Here is a 20,831-nt window from a genome sequence, read left to right on the forward strand (position 1 = left end):
CGGCCGGCTAACGGAGCGTGAGATTGGCTAATTAACGGCTGCCTGTCGCCCTAGCAAAGACAGCTGGGTAATTTGGTGAGAGTGGAGAGGAAGGCGAGAAGGAGTCAAAGCAGCAGAAGCAACCAAAGGAGGGATGATAGACTTTGTGAGCCAAAGATGCGGTCGTCAGAGGCGTTCTCAAGCAACAATTTGGCAGGTGTTAATCACCTGCTAGGAGAACGGCACTGAGGGCGAATGAATGTTATTCGCTTCCTTTCCACGGGTGCCATATCGGAGGGAGAGATGGAGGAGCAGCAGTTGCACCTTTTGGACCTTTCTTATAAAAGAGATGGAAGAAATAGTATCCAGCAAATAGCGAGGATTGAGATAATAACCCCTCTAACTTTAATCTTGAAGTGTTCTTTGAAAAGCCAAAAGGCTCGCAAGATGCACGGCGCTTTTATCGCCTAACGCTACTTTCACAAATGTAGAAAAATAGGAAATGAAATGGAAAAGCTGACGTTTACGTGGACAAAATTCCATTAACCCGACCAGAGTTTGGATTAACATTATGATAGGAGTAAATCAGTCTGACAAGCGCAGATTGACGAAATATAGCGGAAATAGTCGAAGCGACGTACATTGCTTCGTCCATTTCTAATTGAAATGTTATTTTGCATATTCTTCCCGTTTGCACTGTTAGGTGGCGTTAACGATTCCTAATGGAGCTGCAATGCAGAAGGATAAGTCTCTAAAAGTCACCGTGGAAACAAAGCCAAAGTGACAAAGCAGGGAATTAGCCGAAAAGACAAATTGACACTGCAGAGAATTTATAAGAGAGAGTAAGAAGAACAAAATCTCTCAATGATGACGTTAGCAGTGGTAAACAAGATTGCCGTGCGTCTTGAACACACATTGGCCTGACTGCCAGAACATGCCAGTCATTCCATTTGCAAAGGGCAAGTTAGCAAGTAGCGGCAGGCCACATCAAACCCAAACTCCAAATAAGCGCATTTGTTTTTTCTTGTCTCAGGAAATTTGGAAGATGTTGAAAATTCGGGGAATTAGCTACAAGCCATGCTAATAAGCTACACGCTATGCTAATTGCTAAGCTAACCTACGATTGACACGCTGGTGTGTTTAATAGTTTACTTGTTTGTTTTCACATTAGCAAAATTTCTATTTTGACTTTAGAGATCTTCTCATTAGAGGAGATGCTTGTTTTTTCTTGAATCAATGTAGCTTTAGGTAAGTGGCTCCTACAGGAAAAACTATCATTGTGAAGCGGTGAGCGAGACTCCAAATGTGTGCACACGCCTTTGTATTAATAAAGCTCATAAAAAACCAAAAACAAGCTCCAACAGGAGAGCATCCGCATTCAACGCACCCTCAGGAATGTATTTGCCCAGTTGCTCAACTGAGTTACAAATGATGAGTGAACATGAATGATTACAAAAACACCACCGGTGAACATTTAGTCATCGCTATTTGTCAGAAAATACACATTGTCCAAGAATTCAACTGACTGTACTAGGGGAAAGAGTTTGTCTCATCTTCCACGTGGTTGGAGAGAATTTTTGTCCTAAGTATTATTTGATTCCACTGATGGAGGAGCCAATCATTATTTGAGTGGCCTATGTTGTTTTGTTGAAGGTTTTTTTTTGTGCTTGGCAGTCAACACTGTTCTACCAGATGGAGGACATGAGACTGAGTTCTACAATAGTTTGTTTGAAACTGATTAGGAGATGATTTGTGTTGTCTGAGGTGGAAGATTCTCCTGTCAGGGTGAGAGGCGGAACTCTGCGGGTATGACTCATTTTTGCTCTATGACAAAGTACAGCACTTTGTATGCCGCGGTAAATAATAGTTTTTTTCTTTCATTGTAGATGTAAAAAAAAAAAAAAGCTAGTTCGGAGCCTTGACCCCTGGTGATTGTAGGTGGAGGCCGAGCTACAATCGATGAATGGAATATGGTGTGGGTGTTGAGCGAGTCCGAGTGTTTGAAAGCGTTAATGCCATCATTGACTGGTGTGCAGTGAAAGCCAACTGATATGGAAGCAGCAGGGAAAAGGAGTGTCAGCTAATGCTCTCAAAGCAACTTGTAACGATTTCATTTTTTGCACTTAAAAAAATGTTGAATGCCTCAAGGAATGATTGTAAAGACTGATAATGGGAGTACATTAAATCAAGTTTCCATTTACCGCGTTTTCCGCACTATAAGGCGCAACTAAAAACCTCCAATTTTCTCAAAAGCCGACAGTGCGCCTTATAATCAGGTGCGCCTTATATATGGACCAATATTGAGCCACTCCAGCAGGCGTGTCCAAAGTCCGGCCCGCGGGTAAAATGTATATATTTTATATGTGGACAAAGTTTTAAAATGGGCCATTCATTGAAGGTGCGCCTTATAATCTGGTGCGCCTTATAGTGCGGAAAATACGGTTGTATTTCTATGTGCCGCAGGTTTATGAAATGGTTTAATATCTGTCATGTCTGCGCATTGACTAACAAAATTTCCATAAGCAAGTTGCAAATTACGCATAACAGCCGCTAGTTATTGTTCGTGAAGCCAAGACACCTGAGGAAGCAAAAGTTTGGCAAGCTAAATTGGCACGCCTCACTTTTTGTCACATGACACCGAGCTGCTTGCTTAACATTCAAGCCTGTGCTCCACTCAATCTTGTGACCCAGGAAGTGACATTCGCCACCTCTGGGAATTTTCATCTGCAAAACGGGCAGGAAAGCAACTAGAAGTCCCTTTTACCGACCTGACGCGTCAGCGCTTTCGACACTATTAAAGAACAAAGTTGCTCCGAGGGATTACGATCATCAAAATTAATAATTATCATCTGAAAGTGAAAGCAGTCAATGACATTGGCAGAATCTACTTCCTCCCTGGTTAGAGTGACATACATGAGCACTTTCAAATGCAAAGCAACATGTTTGCATATTCTATGTACAAAGAGGAAATCCAAACAAGCCTACGAGCGACGTGTTTGAGTCATTTGCTGGAGGGATTTATGGTAGAAACCATTGGACGGCTGGTGTCGTAAAGAGGCGAGAAATGAGGAGGAATGTTGACAGATGGGTTGAGGGAGGCAAAGGAGTGGCACATGAGCTCATGCGACATGTTTACATTAGCGCAATGGATGCGTGAGAATGAAGGGGAGAGAGAGAGAGAGAGAGAGAGAGAGAGAGAGAGAGAGAGAGAGAGAGAGAGAGAGAGAGAGAGAGAGAGAGAGAGAGAGAGAGAGAGAGAGAGAGAGAGAGAGAGAGAGAGAGAGAGAAACTGGATGGGTCTTTAGTAAGCAGAAGGGGATGAAGGCAAGGCTACATGGGAGATGAAAGCAGTATGCCAAATATATTGCGGGCTGGTAGGGGGATGGAGGACACATGAAACAAAATCAATTCTTTAGAGCAGTGTTTGAAATAGTTCTGATACAGTGAGGTGAACAGGCAATGTCTTACGATATCATTGGAGTACCGTATTTTCCGCACTATAAGGCGCACCTTCAATGAATGGCCCATTTTAAAACTTTGTCCATATATATGGCGCACTGGATTATAAGGCGCACCTTCAATGAATGGCCCATTTTAAAACTTTGTTCATATATAAGATATATACATTTGGCCCGCGGGCCGGACTTTGGACACGCCTGCTGCAGTGGCTCAATATTGGTCCATATATAAGGCGCATCTGATTATTAGGCGCACTGTCGGCTTTTGAGAAAATTGGAGGTTTTTAGGCGCGCCTTATAGTGCGGAAAATACGGTAAATGCAACTTGTCTTGATAGGGATAAAAATGGTCAGAGTCAATGACTTAATGGCGTCTGGGTGTGTACGTGTGTGTATTTGGCACTTTTAAACGCAGAGCATTTTTATTAGCAGTGCCGCTGACTGACAGGTGAGCGCGGCACATATGCAAATTGTTCTTCCGACTATTTCTGTATCTGCGAGCGAGCACGATTTGGAATCACGCAAGAAAAATAACAAGCACGAAGTGACTGATTTATGACTAGTAGTTATGAATGGGGAAAGTCATTTCGCACAGCACTGGGTAATCCTTTTTTTATTGACTTATTATTTATCATTGAGTTATTATTTAGCATTGTTATTTATTATTTTTGTGCACACTCTGGTTGTTAAGACTAAAATAGATTTTTATTGAGGGTTGGGCTTCCGGGGATGACTTTAAATGTATGTAATGTAAGCCTGTGCGAGGGTGTGTGTGTGTGTGGTACCGGTCTTTGGTGAGGATCCAGAGATGCGGAGGGAACACTTCATCTTGGCTGTCTGCCACGGGTAAACAGTACTGGTGTCTGAATGGATAGCAATGGAGAAGGAGGGTCCTGAAAAAGAAACAAAGTGTGTGGATGAACTTCAAGACAATCATTAACATCATTCATTTAATCCGATGGACATTATGAAGAGGTATGATCATATTTTTTTCCATGAACGTTCACCCGTCTACATTTCAGTTCTGTATAATAACAAAGATGGGGGAGGGGCGGGAACCCAGACACAAATTGGGGCCCCAAGGGTGGAGAATCGGACCCAGGTTGTAAAAACAGACCTCGACCCTTTGAAATTCTTTCGGACGGCAATATTGGGAAAAAGAACACCGGTAAATCTTTTTTTGGGATGGGAGAGGAATGTTTTGGCTTTGGTGATGAAGGATGAACACATAATAGAGCAAGATCATCCGAAATTATTCCGAGCAACACTGTGACCAAAAAACAGGGAAAAGGGAAGCAGCAGTGTAGATCTTTGTAGCCGGGGTAAGTGGCCAAAGGGCTTCACTTTGAAGACGTCTCAGAAAGGGAGGGGGAGAAAAATCCACAATTAGGTGAAAGAAGCCTCTCTCCTCAGAGAAAGATTTGCTTCGCTTAGCTCCTCCTCCTTTCATCCTTCAGACATCGTTGGTGTGTTCCTCAAACAGATGCACGTTTCCTCCATCTCCAACATTTGTTCTGACGGCCTCCCGTTCACATCAAACAAAGTCAAGTAGGCCAGTGATGCGTACGTGCAGAACAAACTTGATTTGCGGCCGAGCGCAAGCCTTTCCATTTGACCAACGTACCGTTTTCTTGGAAGTCGATCTTGACTTTGTTGGACTCTGCGCTCGTGGCTCTGGTCCACATTTGACCCGGCTGTTGCTTCGTCCACGCGGTGATGTCACACCAGTAGAAACCTCGATCCGACAACTGGACGCCTCCGAGGCGAAACCGGAACTCAGCTGGGCCGGACTTGGTCAAAACCAGACTGTCTCTGAATGGACGGAAAGGAGATTTTTTTTTTTTTGGAGGGACGGGATGAACGGTAAGCCACGATGGCGGCGCTACGCACCTCCTGTTTGGGTCTGTGGCTCCGCCATGCTGCACGACGCTGTCAGGGCTGAGGGTCATGATGGTCCTCACGTTGCTTTCGGGGCTTTCTTGCGATTGGACCAGCACCGAATAACCCGCTTCGCCGAGGTTCTGGGTCACCACCGTGCAGCTCATCTCAAAGGTAGCGCCGCCCACAGAAGCCTCACGGACGCGTTTGGCTACCACGTTCAGCGAGGGACCTGGGAATAACCGGCGGCGGATCAATGAATGGATTTCTCAGCTTTATGAAAGACATGATTCAGTCTGAACGGAAGGGAAAAGAAGGCACGGTCCTAACAGGAAGAGAAGCAATCACACCATGAAGCCATTTTGAGTCAGAGCAGATGTGCGTGCCCGCAGAGCGACGCTATTACATCATGGCTCAATTAGCTCGAGTAAGGCCATAAAGTTCGGCGTGGGGAAGTGGGGGAGGAGGAAAGATAGCGGACAAAAGATCTGTTGAGAGACTTCCTCTGAAGTTTGGAAATGATATCAATGAATTTTGGACATTCATTCATCAGATCCAACAGCAGGGTCACTATAACGAGACGGCATGGGATTTTTTTTTTTGACACTCGACATGACATCACAGAGTACGACTTTTAGTTTTGGGATAAATAAGAAAGAAAAGTTGCGGAACATATGACTGGATGATTAAAATAATCACGATTGAAAAACGATTTTTTCCATTGATGTCAATTTAACCACTCATATCTATTATCGTAGCTTCACGCCCTTTATCTCAACATTTTATTCTTGAAGACTATTTGAGTCAAGTAGAAAGTGACCTTGTGGACATCATGTGAAATTCAAGACTCTTGCATTTTCCCTCGGCGAACATCCACATCTTTGATGCATTTTTGCACTCAGTGAAGCTGTGACCTTATCTCTTTGTCATATTTATTATACATTATTTATGTATTATATATTGAAGTTCACAACATGGGGAACCTGATCTTTAAAGATAGCGGGAAGCCAAAATAATTCTCGCGATTAAATTTCAATTCATCGTGCTGCCCGTATGTCAAACCTAAGGCCCGGGGGCTGGATACGGCCCGGCACATCATTTTATATGGCCCGCCAAGACAGATTTTGCATCGACTTTGTGTCATTACAAAAATTACAAACTGTCTTCACTTTTTAAAAATGGAGACATTGCTAGCAATTTTTATGGCCATTCATCTTTTTAAACGATGTCTCTGATTTCAAAACTAGTTATTCATCAGTTTGTCGTGTAGCCTATACTGTAAATAATATAAGGCGAGGGAAACTGCGGCCCGCGGCAAAATTGAGTTTGACACCCCTGCAATGAAATATGCAGAGATGTTGAAAATAGGAGACGGAGAGATAAGTCAAACTTCCATACGTTTGGTGTCCCATCGCACAGTCAGCGGCAAGCTCTGGTGCTCAGCAGTCTTCACCGCATCGCCTTGGCTGTTGATGCTCCACGCCGAGACGGCGCAAACGTACTGGCCCATGTCGATCTCCTGTAGACGGCACGCGTTGTGTAACCACCAAATTGAACGAGCCGTTGTCGGGATATTCTCTACCTGCGTGCGCAGGAATCGCAGTTTGAAGGTGTTGGGCTGGATTTTACTCAGTGTCATCATGCCGCTTTCCAGTCGGTCCGAATACATTGCACCGGGCAGAAGATTGCCGTAGCCGTCCATAGAACCGACGGATTGTGAAGCCTGAGGTTCACTGGCAGCGCCTGCGGCAATAAAAAAAAAATGCTATATTATAAAGACTTTTTCCCCATCACTACTTTATTTTTTTATTGTGAGCGCAGTCGAAGTACCAGGAAGAGGAATGTGCTCCCACGTAACTCCCAGCCGGCCTCCCAAGGGAAAGTGTGTAATATTGGTTACATGGCAAGCCAACTCTGTCGGTTCGCCGGTCATCTGGGGGTGAACGATGGTCTCAATATCCAGCTCGAAGCTCGTTTCTGGGGAAAAGGAGAAAGCCCAGCGTGTTGTTGAATATGCTGGAGATATTGACAAAACGCCGGCGACTCGAAAAGCACAAATGCGTTTCATATGAATTAATGCTTCCAACTTATATTTCCTTTTAATTACATCTATTGTCAGGTGCACAATTTGGACCTTTTTCAGCAGTCGCTATGATGAGCGGCAATTCCTTGAACAACAGCTCGCTTCTAATAATAACACAGTTAGCTGCCTCTGGAGAAATGATTCCCATCCTGGTGGCACATTACTTTCATCTGTCAGTGCCAGGTTTTTGTCCGACGTGGGCCGGCCGGCCGGACAAGTACAGAGCCGTGATTACTGCTTTGTGCTTTTGGACCTGAAATCCAAGTGGAACCGTGCCACAGGAAGAAAAAGGGACAAATAGCACGGCGGTGTGTAGCTCTCTGTCAGCACTCCCAGATTGCATCGTTACACTTCAGCAAACAGCAAACACCTGCCTGACGGGAGGTGATGGGCTTGCCACCTTGTTTGACGATCTCTCTCTCGCTCTTTTTTTTTTTTTTTTTAAATGCTTAACATCACACACCGGAAAAAAAAAAAAAAGTTATTTCAAGCATGTTGATGTGTTTGGCAACAGGCGAAGTTTGGAGCCATGTTGCACCTCATGCACAGTCACCATCTGCTTTAAGACGTAAGCACCATCACAAACACACACACACAGGTTTCACGTACACACTTTGACGGATGAGCAAGTGCGAAGCTTCCCTGGCAATTATTCATGTGCCACTCTCACTCACCAGAATGTCTTATTTAGTAAAGCAACACAAGCTGGAATCCCTTCCCCTGGATCCGAGTGAAATTGGGCCAAAATGACACTCACAAAAGCCAGCAATTTTGCTTTTCAGGAAAAGAAATAAAGATCGCACATCATAGTAACATTCGACATTTTCAAGTAGGTTTTGCTTCATAAAAAATGTAACGACGGGTAACTTTAAAGATTTGATCGAATATTTGACGTTTCGTCGTTTCCGCCGATAAGATAGAAAAACGTAAATAGAGCGACTGAAAATGACGTTACGATTCCAAAGTCATCCACTGTAGAACAAATGAGTTTGTACTGTCGATTTAAAAAAAAAAAAAGGATCGAGGGCAAGGAAAAGACTCACATATTTATTGTGCTCAGATAAAGCAGATGACACATGAATTGTTAAAAGGTGCCATCACTTACACGTCTTTCTTTTGTGTTGCCAGTGGAGCGCGTGGGTGCGACACACTGATTTCATCTGAGTTCTGACAACACCAACCACCCACCCGATTCGTCTTCTTTCACTTTTTTCGCATGTAAAACTGGATGTGCATTTGCACAACACGCTTACTGAGGAAGAGTCATTTGGAAAACATGAAGGAAGGCACAATGCTGTGGTTTCGCTTTGCCACATCGCTCCATACGTTGTCATAATGATTCAAATATGATCAGGTCCTTAGGGCCTTTTTTTTTTCTTTCGAGTTACAGCTGGTTTTTATTTGCCGATTGTGCCAATCATTAACTATATTAATTCAGGAGCCAACGAGCTCTACTTGTGAACTAACTTCACAAGCTTTATTTCTGAAGTTCTTATTTTAATGGCAGTCACTTAGCTTCTAGCTACATGCTACAATCGTGGTGAAGTACCGTATTTTCCGGACTATAAGGCGCACCGGAGTATAAGGCGCACCTTCAATGAATGGCCCATTTCAAAACTTTGTCCTTATATAAGGCGCACCGGACTACAAGGCGCAGCATTAATGAATCATGTCAGATTTTTAATCCAAATCAAATCCTTCTCCGTTTTATCTTTTTTATTTCAACTTCAGATGCAACAAATTACTTCATAATCACAAAATAATGATCATAGTCTTTTTGATTCATGATTCATAGTCTTCAGCGGGCCACTTATGATTGATTTCATGACACAATGCTTCGGGCCAGTTTAAATTTAGGAATTTGGTCCATATATAAGGCGCACCGGACTATAAGGCGCACTGTCGGCTTTTGAGAAAATTTTAGGTTCTTCGGTGCGCCTTATAGTCCGGAAAATACGGTACTTAGACGGTGAGCAAAAACACCTTTGTTTTGCCTGGATTTTGAAAAACCTTTACGTGATGTGACTGAATAAAAACGAAACGAATAATCAGACCGCTACTACCGCCATTAAGACAAACGCTGTCCATATTACAAAGCAGCCGTTGCTGCCAAAACAACCGAGTGTGGGATGCAACCTTTTGCGTTATGCAACCGTCTGCGATTTGAAAAGTAGATTAGCGAGGCGGTTTGAGCTGTTCTGTGGCCTGTTAGAAATCGGGTGGCCAGGTGTGAATGCACTGGGCGCCATGTAAAAGCGTGGGGTCGTGACCTAGGCACACTTACACAAAAAATATGGGTTATATTAAAAAAAAAAAAAAACATTGAGCTACATCGCCAAAATAGCATCGATAGGAAGTCTTCTAATATGCTATAAGGGGGCCAAAAAGTTTGAGAGCCCCATGCTCTAAAGTTTGCTTGCACGTTAACATTTTGAGACATTAATTGACAACAATTCCAGCTGACAAAGCAACACACGTCAAAGTACAACCCAGGGTGAGAGGAATTACCCCCCAGAGTGTGTGTACGAGTGACTGTGAGTTCCCCAAAAAAACAGTTTGTGTGTGTGTGAGCTCGGGAGGGTGGGTTGGAGACTCGCGTGTGTGTGCGCAGATGAAGGTTTGATGGAATGTATAGCTCCAGGCTACAACGTAGCAGCTCTACCAGTTAGAACAGTCCCGCGTCCTCAGAATGTGGGGCACATGTGTGCGTGTGGATACAGTACACACACACAACTTGGCGCACACAAACATGTGCAAGCATATCCAAAGTCCTTTTGGGACTTTCATAAGTTAGTAGGCGGCTGTTGTGAAAAAAGTGGCAGCAGGCAGGAGATGCACAGATGTCGCCGATGTGACCAATTGTACAGATTATTAATTGGAAAGAGATGTTATTCTACCTCTCAATAATGTGGAAACCTATTCTCCGGCTTTTATGTGACTCCACAAGTGAATATAAAAAGTCTACACACCCCTGTTCAAATTGTAGGATTTTGTCATCTAAAAACATGAGATCAAGGAAAATCTTTTTTGGTGAACTAAAAAAAAAAAAAAAACTTAAGCCCAAATAAAGCTGAAATGTCTAGTTGTATTTTCCTGCCTGCATTTTTTTGTTTTTGTGCAGAAGCCTCAAAGTTTTGTGCCAACACTTATTTCTTTTTGGAACTGATCATAAGTTTTGTGCCAACACTTATTTCTTTTTGGAACTGATCATAATCACCTACATCTTGGCAAAGCCCCCACCTAGTAGTAGTAGTTTTTTTTTTTTTAATTTTTTTTTTTTCAGGAGCATCAAACATATGTTTTGGCTCAAAAGTTGAACCTCAATTCAAATGATAAATAATTAATTAAATAAATTATAATAATTTATTTATTTATAAATAAAATAATAAATAAATTATATATATATATATAAAATATTTATAATAATTTTTTTAGGTGAGTTGTACAGGTTACAGGTCACATCAATGGTGGAAAAGGTTTTGAAATGATTCATTTTTTGTGTGTATCACCTGGCATTGGGGGGTGTAGACTTTTTCTATCCACAGTATTTTGCACTCTGGTAACATACCCTAATCAATGTATTTAACAAAAAAGAAGGAGAAAAAAAAAAAAGGCAAACGATGAAACATTTGACTCACTGATCTGCGACACCTTCACCATCACCGGACTGGACGTCTTCTCAGCCGCCATGTGCCAGCGTCCTCCTCCCCCCGAACTCTTCCCTCCTTTCTCGATGAAGGCCCGGATGCGGCAGGCATAAGCTCCTCCGTCCTCCGCGCTCACTTGCCTCACCGCCAACCTGTACTGGTTGGCACCGGTCCTCTCTATACTGGCCTCGCCGTGATTTCCTTGCGCCGAGCCGGCCGACATATTGGAGATCACCACCCCGCTGCGTTCCATGGTGATGATATCCCGGCCGTTGGCCAGCCAGGACACCTCCAGGGACAGGGAGGGCAGATTGTCGGCAGCGACGGAGCAAAGCAGTGTCAGTTTGTCATTGGGGGTGAGGTGCAGATTCGCCGAGGGGGGTGAAGAAGACGAAGAGGCCTTCACAGTCAGGGACTGACCTTGAAAGGAGAAGAGCAGATGGTAGAGATCAGGAAAAAAAAGAAAGATCTCACACAGACTGTTGACACAGGCAGGTCTTGTAAACTTTAGTGCTGAATAATACAAATGTAACTGCACATAGAACTTAAAACCTTGACAACAGAAAAAGTGAGGAACAAAAATGAGTTCCCTCAGAGTGTAAATTTAAAAATAACAACCATCAAAAAATGGCAATAATGAACCATAAATCTTATTCAAGCTGAATATGATCATTTGAACGATTCTGTAATTGTAAAACTGATCTCAGCGCAAAGCCAAATTTAAAAAATATTGTGGCTTAAAATTGGACCCTTTTGTGCTTTTTCAATAAAATCAAGTCATGCAGCATTTACCAAAAATAATGTTTTCAAAAAAATATATATATATTTTTTTTTTAAATTGATGTATGACGGTATAAGAAAATGATCAACATCCATTAAATGAATATACTGAAGAAAACGACCAAAGACAAAGTGCCCCTCAAACAGGAGAGGTTCTGCAAATGTCAGATAAGGAAGAGCAATAAATGTATTTTTAACCCCCCCGCCAATGTCAAGGTGGAACTCGGACTGCTTTTTCAAAAGACAGTCAGTTTAATTATAAACTCTTGCGACCCACAACTTGGGTCTCCAATGGCAACGTGGAGCGCAGCATGCTGGGAAAAGCTTTTGGATGGTGTCTGGAGCGGGATAAAATGAGACAAAGGCCACTCTGTTTGACTTTTCTCATCTTCTTTGCTCAGTCAACAAAGAGTCACGACGGACTCCAGTGTACCTGAGCGTGCACTTGTACTGGAGATTCATTATAAATCAGTCGGGAGTGTGAAGACGATATGGTGACCCAGAACCAAAGAAGATATGGTGGCTCCAGCAACAACAATGAATGTGTAGGGGGCCTCACTAAAACACAATAACACTCCAGCAGTAGACAGACTCGCATGCCCCGCCCCCCATTTATTTTCATCCACCCAACTATTTTCTACTCATTCAAGTTGTAGGTGAAGCTACCCTAGTTGACTTTGGTATTTAATTAACCTAAGAAGCATTTTGATGTGTGGAACAGGGAGGAAGTATAGCAGGGGTGTCAAACTGATTTTTTTCCCGGGCCGCATTGTAGTCATAGCTTCTTTCGGAGGGCCATTATGACTGTTAACCCAAATAAATGTATGAGCACCTCATATTAGATACAGTAAAAGCTACAAAACAAACTCACAAATAACTCATTTTCAAATCAGATGAGTAAAAACTGGTCAAATATTTAAAAAAAAAAAAGATATTAAAAGTGAAGACAATTTGCAATTCTAGTAATGACACACGAATTTGATGCAAAATTTGTCTTCGCGGGCCACATAAGATGATGTGGCGGGCCGTATCTGGCCCCCGGGCTTTGAGTTTGACACCTGTGAAGTATAGCGACAGAAAATCCACAGAAACATGGAAGAACCACTCGGAAAGGTCCGAGCAGAGATTTGAACCCGCTGTAAGGCAACCACTACTTCCTTCATCCTCAATAAATATAACTTTGAAAATACAAAAAGAATCACTTATTCTTATGGAAACCGTAATGACTAGTGTTCCTGTATTTTCGTACTTTACGAAGAAGACAGAGGAAAAACGGTAGTTATGGCAACAAGCTTTTTCACAAAAAGGATTTACAGTGCCAAAAAATGCATTAGCCTCTCGGGAGTGTATTTTTGACTGCAGGTTTTTAGACTAAAAAGAATTTGAACTGAAAGTGGCTTCAATGCCCCACCGACAAAAAAATTAATAGCCATAGTAGAGGACGTTATGGTCTCAAATGAAAACGCCACGATAGGCTGAAGCCGCAATAACCAAAAACAAATCTCTCACTGAGCTCAATGATTCATTAACCATGTCTTCATTTCCACCATGTCAATATTGGAATCAGCTCATCTATTGATATTTCACTTTACATCTGACGTACTATAACATGTTCAAATGTCAGAGGTCAAGAAGAGGGCTAAAAGCTTCTTACCTGTCGGAGTAACAGCAACAGCTCCCATTTCCTTTGCGCTGCCCACAATTTGAATCCATTTCCCGCCATTTTCATGTGTCCACTCTGTTCCGTTGCATTGGTAAATCCCTTCATCAGACGTCGTCACTCTGGAAATGACCAATTCAAACAATCCATTCTTCCCGGGCGCCAAACGGATGGCTCCGTCGGCGTAACGCCGCGAGTACTTGGCCCCCGTCACCACATCGCCCTGAGGGCCAAAAGTCAAAATGTCCTCCGATGTTCCTCCCCTCTTCAGCGACCAGGTGACGGACAGGTAAGTGGGCTGGGTGAGTTCCCGGGTGACGTTGCAAGAGAGCGTGACATCGCTACCCTCGGGGATGACAGAGGGCGGAGTCTGAGGGCTCACCTTGAGCGTGTTGGGGATGACTGGGAAAGAAAAGAAAAAAAAAAAGCAGTCAGGAAACGTGCTTTTAATTCATATGACGGTTTGAAGCAGGTTTCTTCAACTGGACCAGTTTCAGGTTTTATAAATGCAAAAAAGTAGTAAACCATCAAACCATACATATAACATTTAATAGATTCACAATTTTTTTTTAGTTTATATATATATATTTATATTATATATATATATATATATATATATATATAAAATAAACAAATATTTAATATAAATAAAATCATTGAAATAAATCATTGAATGTGAAACCTGATCTCCTTGCTAAATTCCAGAAAGTGCAATAAAAGCCCTTTGAGCAGTCAATCCAAAATTTCCACGCTCTCATTAGCATGTGTCTTTTCTTCTTGTTTTGTGAAGGCGTTCAGATGTCTTCATGTCTCCTTTTTGGAGATGAAATAAAATCACTAATAAAAGGGAGACCACAAAACAAAATGAAGATAAACTCAGTCTTCGCCTACCTGAGATGCTCCCTGTGCCCTACTTTTCAAATTCAAAGAGGATAAATGAGCCTGAGGGAAACGTGAGTTTTGGGTGACATTGGTTGGCTGTTGACCAAACATCTGTCCAACCTTCATGTTATCCTCTACTCCTGTTCTGTGTTGGTGGTAAACTGGCCAATCGTGGGACAAGCCAAACGTGTTAAAAAAAAAAAAAAAGTTTGCAATGATTCATGAAGCACAGCATGACGTTTCGACAAGTTGGAGCAAGAAGCTCAAGATCACATGTTGAGTGGATGAAACACTCCCAAGGGGAGGGTTGCTGATGTCGAATTCTTTTCCATGTGCGCTTTGTTCCCCATTTTTAAAAACCTAATTAGCCAATATAACTGATCTTTAACTCCCCATTTAGGAATTTTGTGTTAAATGTGAAAATAACGCGGCAGATGTGTGTGAAAACATGATGCATTGCGGGAAGCACGCTACGATGTTTCACCTCCTGGGGGGGGGTTAGGGTTAGGGTTAGCGCACACACATTTACGACCGGGCACTACGCCTGAGCTGTAATTATGACTTTAAAGAGATAATAATGCTTGGTACTGACAATTCCATGGAGGTGAAACCAGCATTAAATATCTGCTTATGTGGTTGCTGTGTGTGTTTTTAATATTTTGTAAGTTATTAAGTTTTGCGAGAAGGGTACAATACTAAAATACATCTCACTATAAATCAAACCACTTCAAATTAGAAAGGACAAGAAATGCATGTCTGATGGTGCCAAATGGAACTGAAGAATATTTCTGTTGAGACAAATAAATTTCCAGCAGGTGTTGGATCTCATTAGCTTGAGCAGGATTTTGGAATACAGCAAAGGTGGATTGACTCCAAAAAAAAAGTCTGCACACCCCTGGTCAAATGCAAACAAGTAATTAATAATTACTCTATTAATTTGACAGAGTATATAATGTGTATTATTCAACAGTTCTAAATACAAGTCAGTGTTAGCCTCGTTAGGTGTGTGCTGACTGGTTAGTTCCAGTTATCAGAGGGTGTGCACACTTGTGCAACATCATTATTTCAGTTGTTTGATATTAGTTTTCCTCTGAAAAAATATTTCCCTGCTCTAAATTGAGTAACACAGCTTGTATATGACATAAGATGGACACATTTTAATTTTTTTTTTTTATATAAAAAAAATAAAAATAAAACAGGGGTGTGCGGACTTTTCCAATTCACAAGTTTGCATACCTGTGTTCTGCACCTGACAGAAAGAAAGTGTCGTATCTGGTGATCACTATCAGAGTTCTATGCATTTTATTGTCAAGAAAAATAATCATGATTTAGCGATGCCACAATTGCAGTCCACTAGTGGTCAGGCTAGCTGTGATGTGAGTGCTGATGACAGATAGCCAAGGCAGGAATAAAAAAATAAAAATAAATAAAAAATACACATTTGGCACTATCAATTAAAATTAGCCTGAACCGAGTTTTCAAACCCGTGGCGACCTCTATTTCACTTGTTTCTTACGTAACCAACACCCTCATCGGGGAGATAGATGCCGCCATGTGTGTGTGTGCGTGCGCGTGTGTGTGCGCTATGCACAAGTCTCGACTGGTACACACCCTGCAGCGGCAAATCCGACTCATCATCTCAGCTAACAACCAAGTGCCTCCCTCACACACAAACAACATGAATCTTCTTTGCCTCATGCACGACAAAGTGCACGCACGAACGCACGCGCGCACGCACGCACGATCCACATAACAGTTCTGCCAAGTTAATTCAGGTCTAAATTTAACAAGGTGCCAGGGGAGCCCAGCTCGGGAGCAGCTGAACATGATTGTGCATTATGGAGCTAAATAACCTGTTCTCAGGCATCATCGCTTTTTGTGTCAAATATGTTTTCCAAAAGCCAAACACGCATCTTTTTTTTTTGGACAACAATAGCGTTGCACCAATACAGCCCCGCCCCCCCACCTCTGAATATTCCGGGTATTTACTTACTGGGTAACTGCAGGCCAGAAACCCAATTAATTTCAAAGGAAAATGCTAAGTAGATGATTTTCAAAATCTTTTGTCGTAAAATAGGCCAAATTATGAAGGACCTGAGCTGGCACACCAATAAAAAATATATATATTTTGAGCAGGTCATTGAAGAATAACAATTTCGTAGGTATCCAGGTAAAGTAAAGATCAGTTCCTGAAGACTGCTTGTAGCACTTAGAGGACTGACAACTCTCCTAAATTAACCCAGACTTCCATTTTTTTCTTCCCTTGAAGCAAAAGAGGATTCACAGGCCTGCTCATTTTGGTGAGCAATCAATCCAAGGTCAAGTTGCAAAGAGTGAAATGACTCTACAAAATACTGCCAAAGTGGGAAGGCTGGAGAGGGCCACAATTTCTACCTACCAGGGAGGCACAAAGGACCAATCACTTCCTCACCAGATGTTTAAAAAAAAAAACATTCAAGGACGGCACAAAAGTGCTGAACAAGAAACCAACCAAGTGCAAGAACTCAACTCGTACTTTTTTCCCCCCAAAAAATCAACTCAATAAAAATTGTAATGTTATTTAGGTACTGTGTTTGACCTGCATATCATTCCAAAGCAGCCCCAAAAAATGATCAATTCTCATTGTAGTATAGGGCAATATAAGAGTACAGGCAACTACAACTTGTCCTCCATCTAGTGGTGACTAGTGATATTACAACTTAAAATTATAGTTATCGTAGTTCGGCACTTGCAGATGTGAGTCTTTTGCGGAGTCATTAAAAAAGTTATATAGATATATATATACAGTAATCCCTCGTTTATCGCTGGTAATTGGTTCCAGAAACCACCCGCGATAAGTGAAATCCGCGAAGTACGGTCACCAACAAGAAGTACTGGGCAGGCTAACGAGTTAGCGGATAGATGCTAATTCGCGATCGTGCTAACACGCGAAAACGGACTTCTAAAGGAATGTAAACGAACATTTGGAGCAATACTACATTGTCCTAAAGGTTAGACATATGTTTCCTCAATTTAGAAGTTTTATTTTGACTTTTTAATGTTTTTTTAATTTGGGAAAAAAAATCTGCAATGTAGTGAAGCCGCGAGAAACAAGACGCGAAGTAGCGAGGGATCACTGTATATATATACACACACACAACTATCAATCACTGTCATAGAGCATATGGGGATAAGTGGTATAGAAGATGAATGGATGGATGTTGGTATAAGTGATCCGTTTCCCGCGTGACACATCCATCCATCTTATCTGACGGAATTCATCGAGATTCTCTTTCGGTCTTCACCTCCATGCGAGAGTCCAAATACAAGGCAGCAGCGACTTAGCAAAAGGAGCAATTGCGGCTGCTGGTGTGCTTGGCTTTAAACATGTTCAGTAGAGCATTGCTAAGTCATGGCACTGGCTGTTAAATGAACCGTAGGCAGATAAAGTCAATTTAAAAAGTCAAACTAGCTAGGCATGGTCAAACGTTTTACTAATGGCAGCACTCACGCATGCACGCACACACACACACACACACACACACACACACATCCCCCATACCAATGAGTTGGACTTGCGCCTCATAATTGCCACTGCTGACAGAGTCAGTGCTCGGCGTTTGGCACCAGTAGAAGCCGGCGTCTTGCGACTTGGCCTCGGCTATCTTCAGTTCCACCACGTTGTCCTGGAGACGCATCACTGAGATGTCACCGGACGCCACGCGCTTGGTGAATGACCCGTGGGAGTAAGTGGCATCAAAGGTTGAGATGATTTTCATACGCTGGCCGTTGGCCTCCCGGGACATCACCCATTCAAAGTCCTGCAGGTTGACAAGCCAAAAAGTCACAGAGAAGAAGAAAAAAAATTATATATATACAAAGGGTTTGTGGGAAAGGACTCACCTGCTCACGAGGTCCCATGTAGTCATTGACATCGCATCGGATGGAGACTGGCTGACTCTCCACACGAATCAAGGGGCCGGGAGGTACCGTCACCACCCGAGCCCAGCACCCATCTTGAGTGGAACGCAAAAGAGCAATCAATATCAAAAATGAATTTGACGACCAATGAAAAAGCCTTTGACTGACAATCGACAACCCGAGGTCAAGTTCACAAAAAGTTGAAAAACTTTTGACATTGTCTTTTATGAGACTGGTGCCATGTCATCACTTTTTTTTATGAAAATGTTTTGGGAATATCCTTTTAAAAAAAAGATGAGATGAGATAGTACTGAGAACTTTGAAGGTGCACAGAAAGTACATCAAATGTTTTTAGAATCGATTATTCAATCCATTAATCAAATCATCAAATCCGATTTTATTTGCGTCAAAGTGTATTAAAAACACTTCTTGCCCCGATCCCCATATATTAACATATAATTTGTTTCTTTGTTATTATTCAGTAACAGTAATGGAATATCAAACAAGAAGACATTGTTTTACAAAAGTAAAAGCAGATGTTTGCAAAGGTCTCATTTTGATTAAACACAAAAAAATTAGATGAATCAGAAAATTGTTCCTTTAGAAAGCCTGAAATCAGAAATTATTGACAAATTCTTGTTAATTCCCCCCCCCCAAACACTTACTTGATTATTAAATTATGAGACGATGAATGTGATAAGTAATTTGTTGTCGATTCATCGATTGCCACCTGAGATAGACGCTGCTCTCCAGTTTACACCACAACCGCATTACACAGTCAGTTGACAAAATAAACACGCATCAACACGCTCACAAGAGAGAAAAAAAAAAAAAGAAGCTAGTTGCAGCTGAAGGGAGAATTCATGTGAATGATTGTGTCAGCAGATTCCAATCATTGGCCAAGACGCAGAAAACCACAGATGATGTGCTACTGATGAGACAATTAACTCATTTCTCCTTTCATTAGCAATGGCTAATATCATTAGCCGGATTTACACAGATGCTTTTTTGTCATTCTGATTAAATAAATCATTACGTCAAGCCAGACAATTCACAGAATGGACGCAGCCTGGCTATCACAGGTGTAAAGAAAAAAAAAAATCTTCCCACAATTTTATCCTTTACATTTGTTTGCTAAACACTTTCAGGCAATTTAACTGTATTTGCATGTAATCTGGTTGTTATAGTCAGAATTATGCTAACCTAAAATTTTCCCAACTACAGTAATCCCTCGTTTATCGCGGATAATTAGTTCCAAAAACCACCCGCGGTAAGTGAAAACCGCGAAGTACGGTCACCAACAAGAAGTACTGGGCAGGCTAACGAGTTAGCGGAAAGATGCTAATTCGCGATCGTGCTAACACGCGAAAACGGACTTCTAAAGGAATGTAAATGAACATTTGGAGCAATACTACATTGTCCTGAAGGTTAGACACATGTTTCCTCAATTTAGAAGTTTTATTTTGACTTTTAAATGTTTATTTAATTTGAAAAAAAAAATCCGCGATGTAGTGAAGACACGATAAACGAAACGCGAAGTAGCGAGGGATCACGGTATATTTTCCCATTAAGAGCCAACTTTTCAGTCATGTCAATCCGTCACAAGTTGACATCTTCAAAAAAATATTTCAAGAAGAATTATTCCGCTGGTAGTTCATCATTGTTTACATTTGAGGAGTGCTACTAAAAAGGTTGCTCTGCTCCCTTTCACTTTCCCTCCGCAGCAATGAAACTCGATCTTCTGTTTTTTTCCAGTCTGACTTGGGATGACAACCGTGACCTTTTTTTTTTTTTCCTCCTCAAAAATACAGCAAAAGATCAGAAATGTGATGAAGCGAGTGCAGCTCTCGCTTTATTATGCTAGCCAAGAGTAAAAGTTTTTAGCTTTCTGTCAGAAACTACTGTTATTGAATATATAAATCAGACTATTCCTTAAAAACAGAATGCTAGCAGCCACCACTGTTCCATCCCGGCCAGCCCGCATACATGAAGAGTGCATCTTTTTTCTTTTCTTTTTTTTCCCTGCTCTCATTGGCTGGCCTTGTCAGTGTCCATAGCCAAGTGAGTGCTTTCCCACCAAATTGGAACAAGGTAAACTAAGTGTTTTCCCACTGCTTTCTCCTCTTCTCACAAGTGGGGAAAGCCACGAGGATTAACCTTGCCAAGCGGATTGAATGAAAAATGCAACTAAAAGCTGTCTATCATGAGATAAAGCCATTTCCACTCATCCAGCTATTTATCTGAATATTTAACAAAGTATTCCCTTTGATTAAAATCAAGTTTATATTTATAAGTGAGCGTACAGTCGATAAGAGAAGGCTAGCTTCGGGGTTAATTTTTTTTTAATGAGATTTAAACAAGGAATAGTTGAACTAGCAATCTGCCAGAAGCAAAAAAAAAAAAAAGGCAACAACAGCCTACTAGAACAGCTGAAATGTTTTGGAGGTTAACCAGAGGGGACTTTATGTGTGTTGACTCATTTAGCTTGAGTCAAAGCAACACTTTTATTCCATCTTGATTATTCTCCAGTACCGATACAAAGTACCGATGCCATTACGATACATA

The 20,831-nt window shown here is 41.8% G+C and overlaps 1 protein-coding gene across 1 annotated transcript in view; it reads right to left on the reverse strand.

Moving 5' to 3' along the window:
• The window catches only part of si:ch211-132g1.7 (prostaglandin F2 receptor negative regulator), a 31,839-nt gene that overhangs the window by 8,142 nt on the left and 2,866 nt on the right, over positions 1-20,831 (reverse strand). Inside the window, exons 2-11 of the mRNA XM_037264967.1 lie at positions 18,249-18,361; positions 17,908-18,166; positions 13,479-13,886; positions 11,036-11,464; positions 7,145-7,291; positions 6,897-7,057; positions 6,713-6,833; positions 5,327-5,546; positions 5,061-5,248; positions 4,222-4,329 (exon numbers count right to left, since the gene is read on the reverse strand). Of these exons, the coding sequence (XP_037120862.1) occupies positions 4,222-4,329; positions 5,061-5,248; positions 5,327-5,546; positions 6,713-6,833; positions 6,897-7,057; positions 7,145-7,291; positions 11,036-11,464; positions 13,479-13,886; positions 17,908-18,166; positions 18,249-18,361 (2,154 nt within the window). The remainder of the gene's footprint in view (positions 1-4,221; positions 4,330-5,060; positions 5,249-5,326; positions 5,547-6,712; positions 6,834-6,896; positions 7,058-7,144; positions 7,292-11,035; positions 11,465-13,478; positions 13,887-17,907; positions 18,167-18,248; positions 18,362-20,831) is intronic.

The sequence above is a fragment of the Syngnathus acus genome, chromosome 2 (assembly GCF_901709675.1).
Source record: "Syngnathus acus chromosome 2, fSynAcu1.2, whole genome shotgun sequence".
Lineage (NCBI taxonomy): Eukaryota > Metazoa > Chordata > Actinopteri > Syngnathiformes > Syngnathidae > Syngnathus > Syngnathus acus.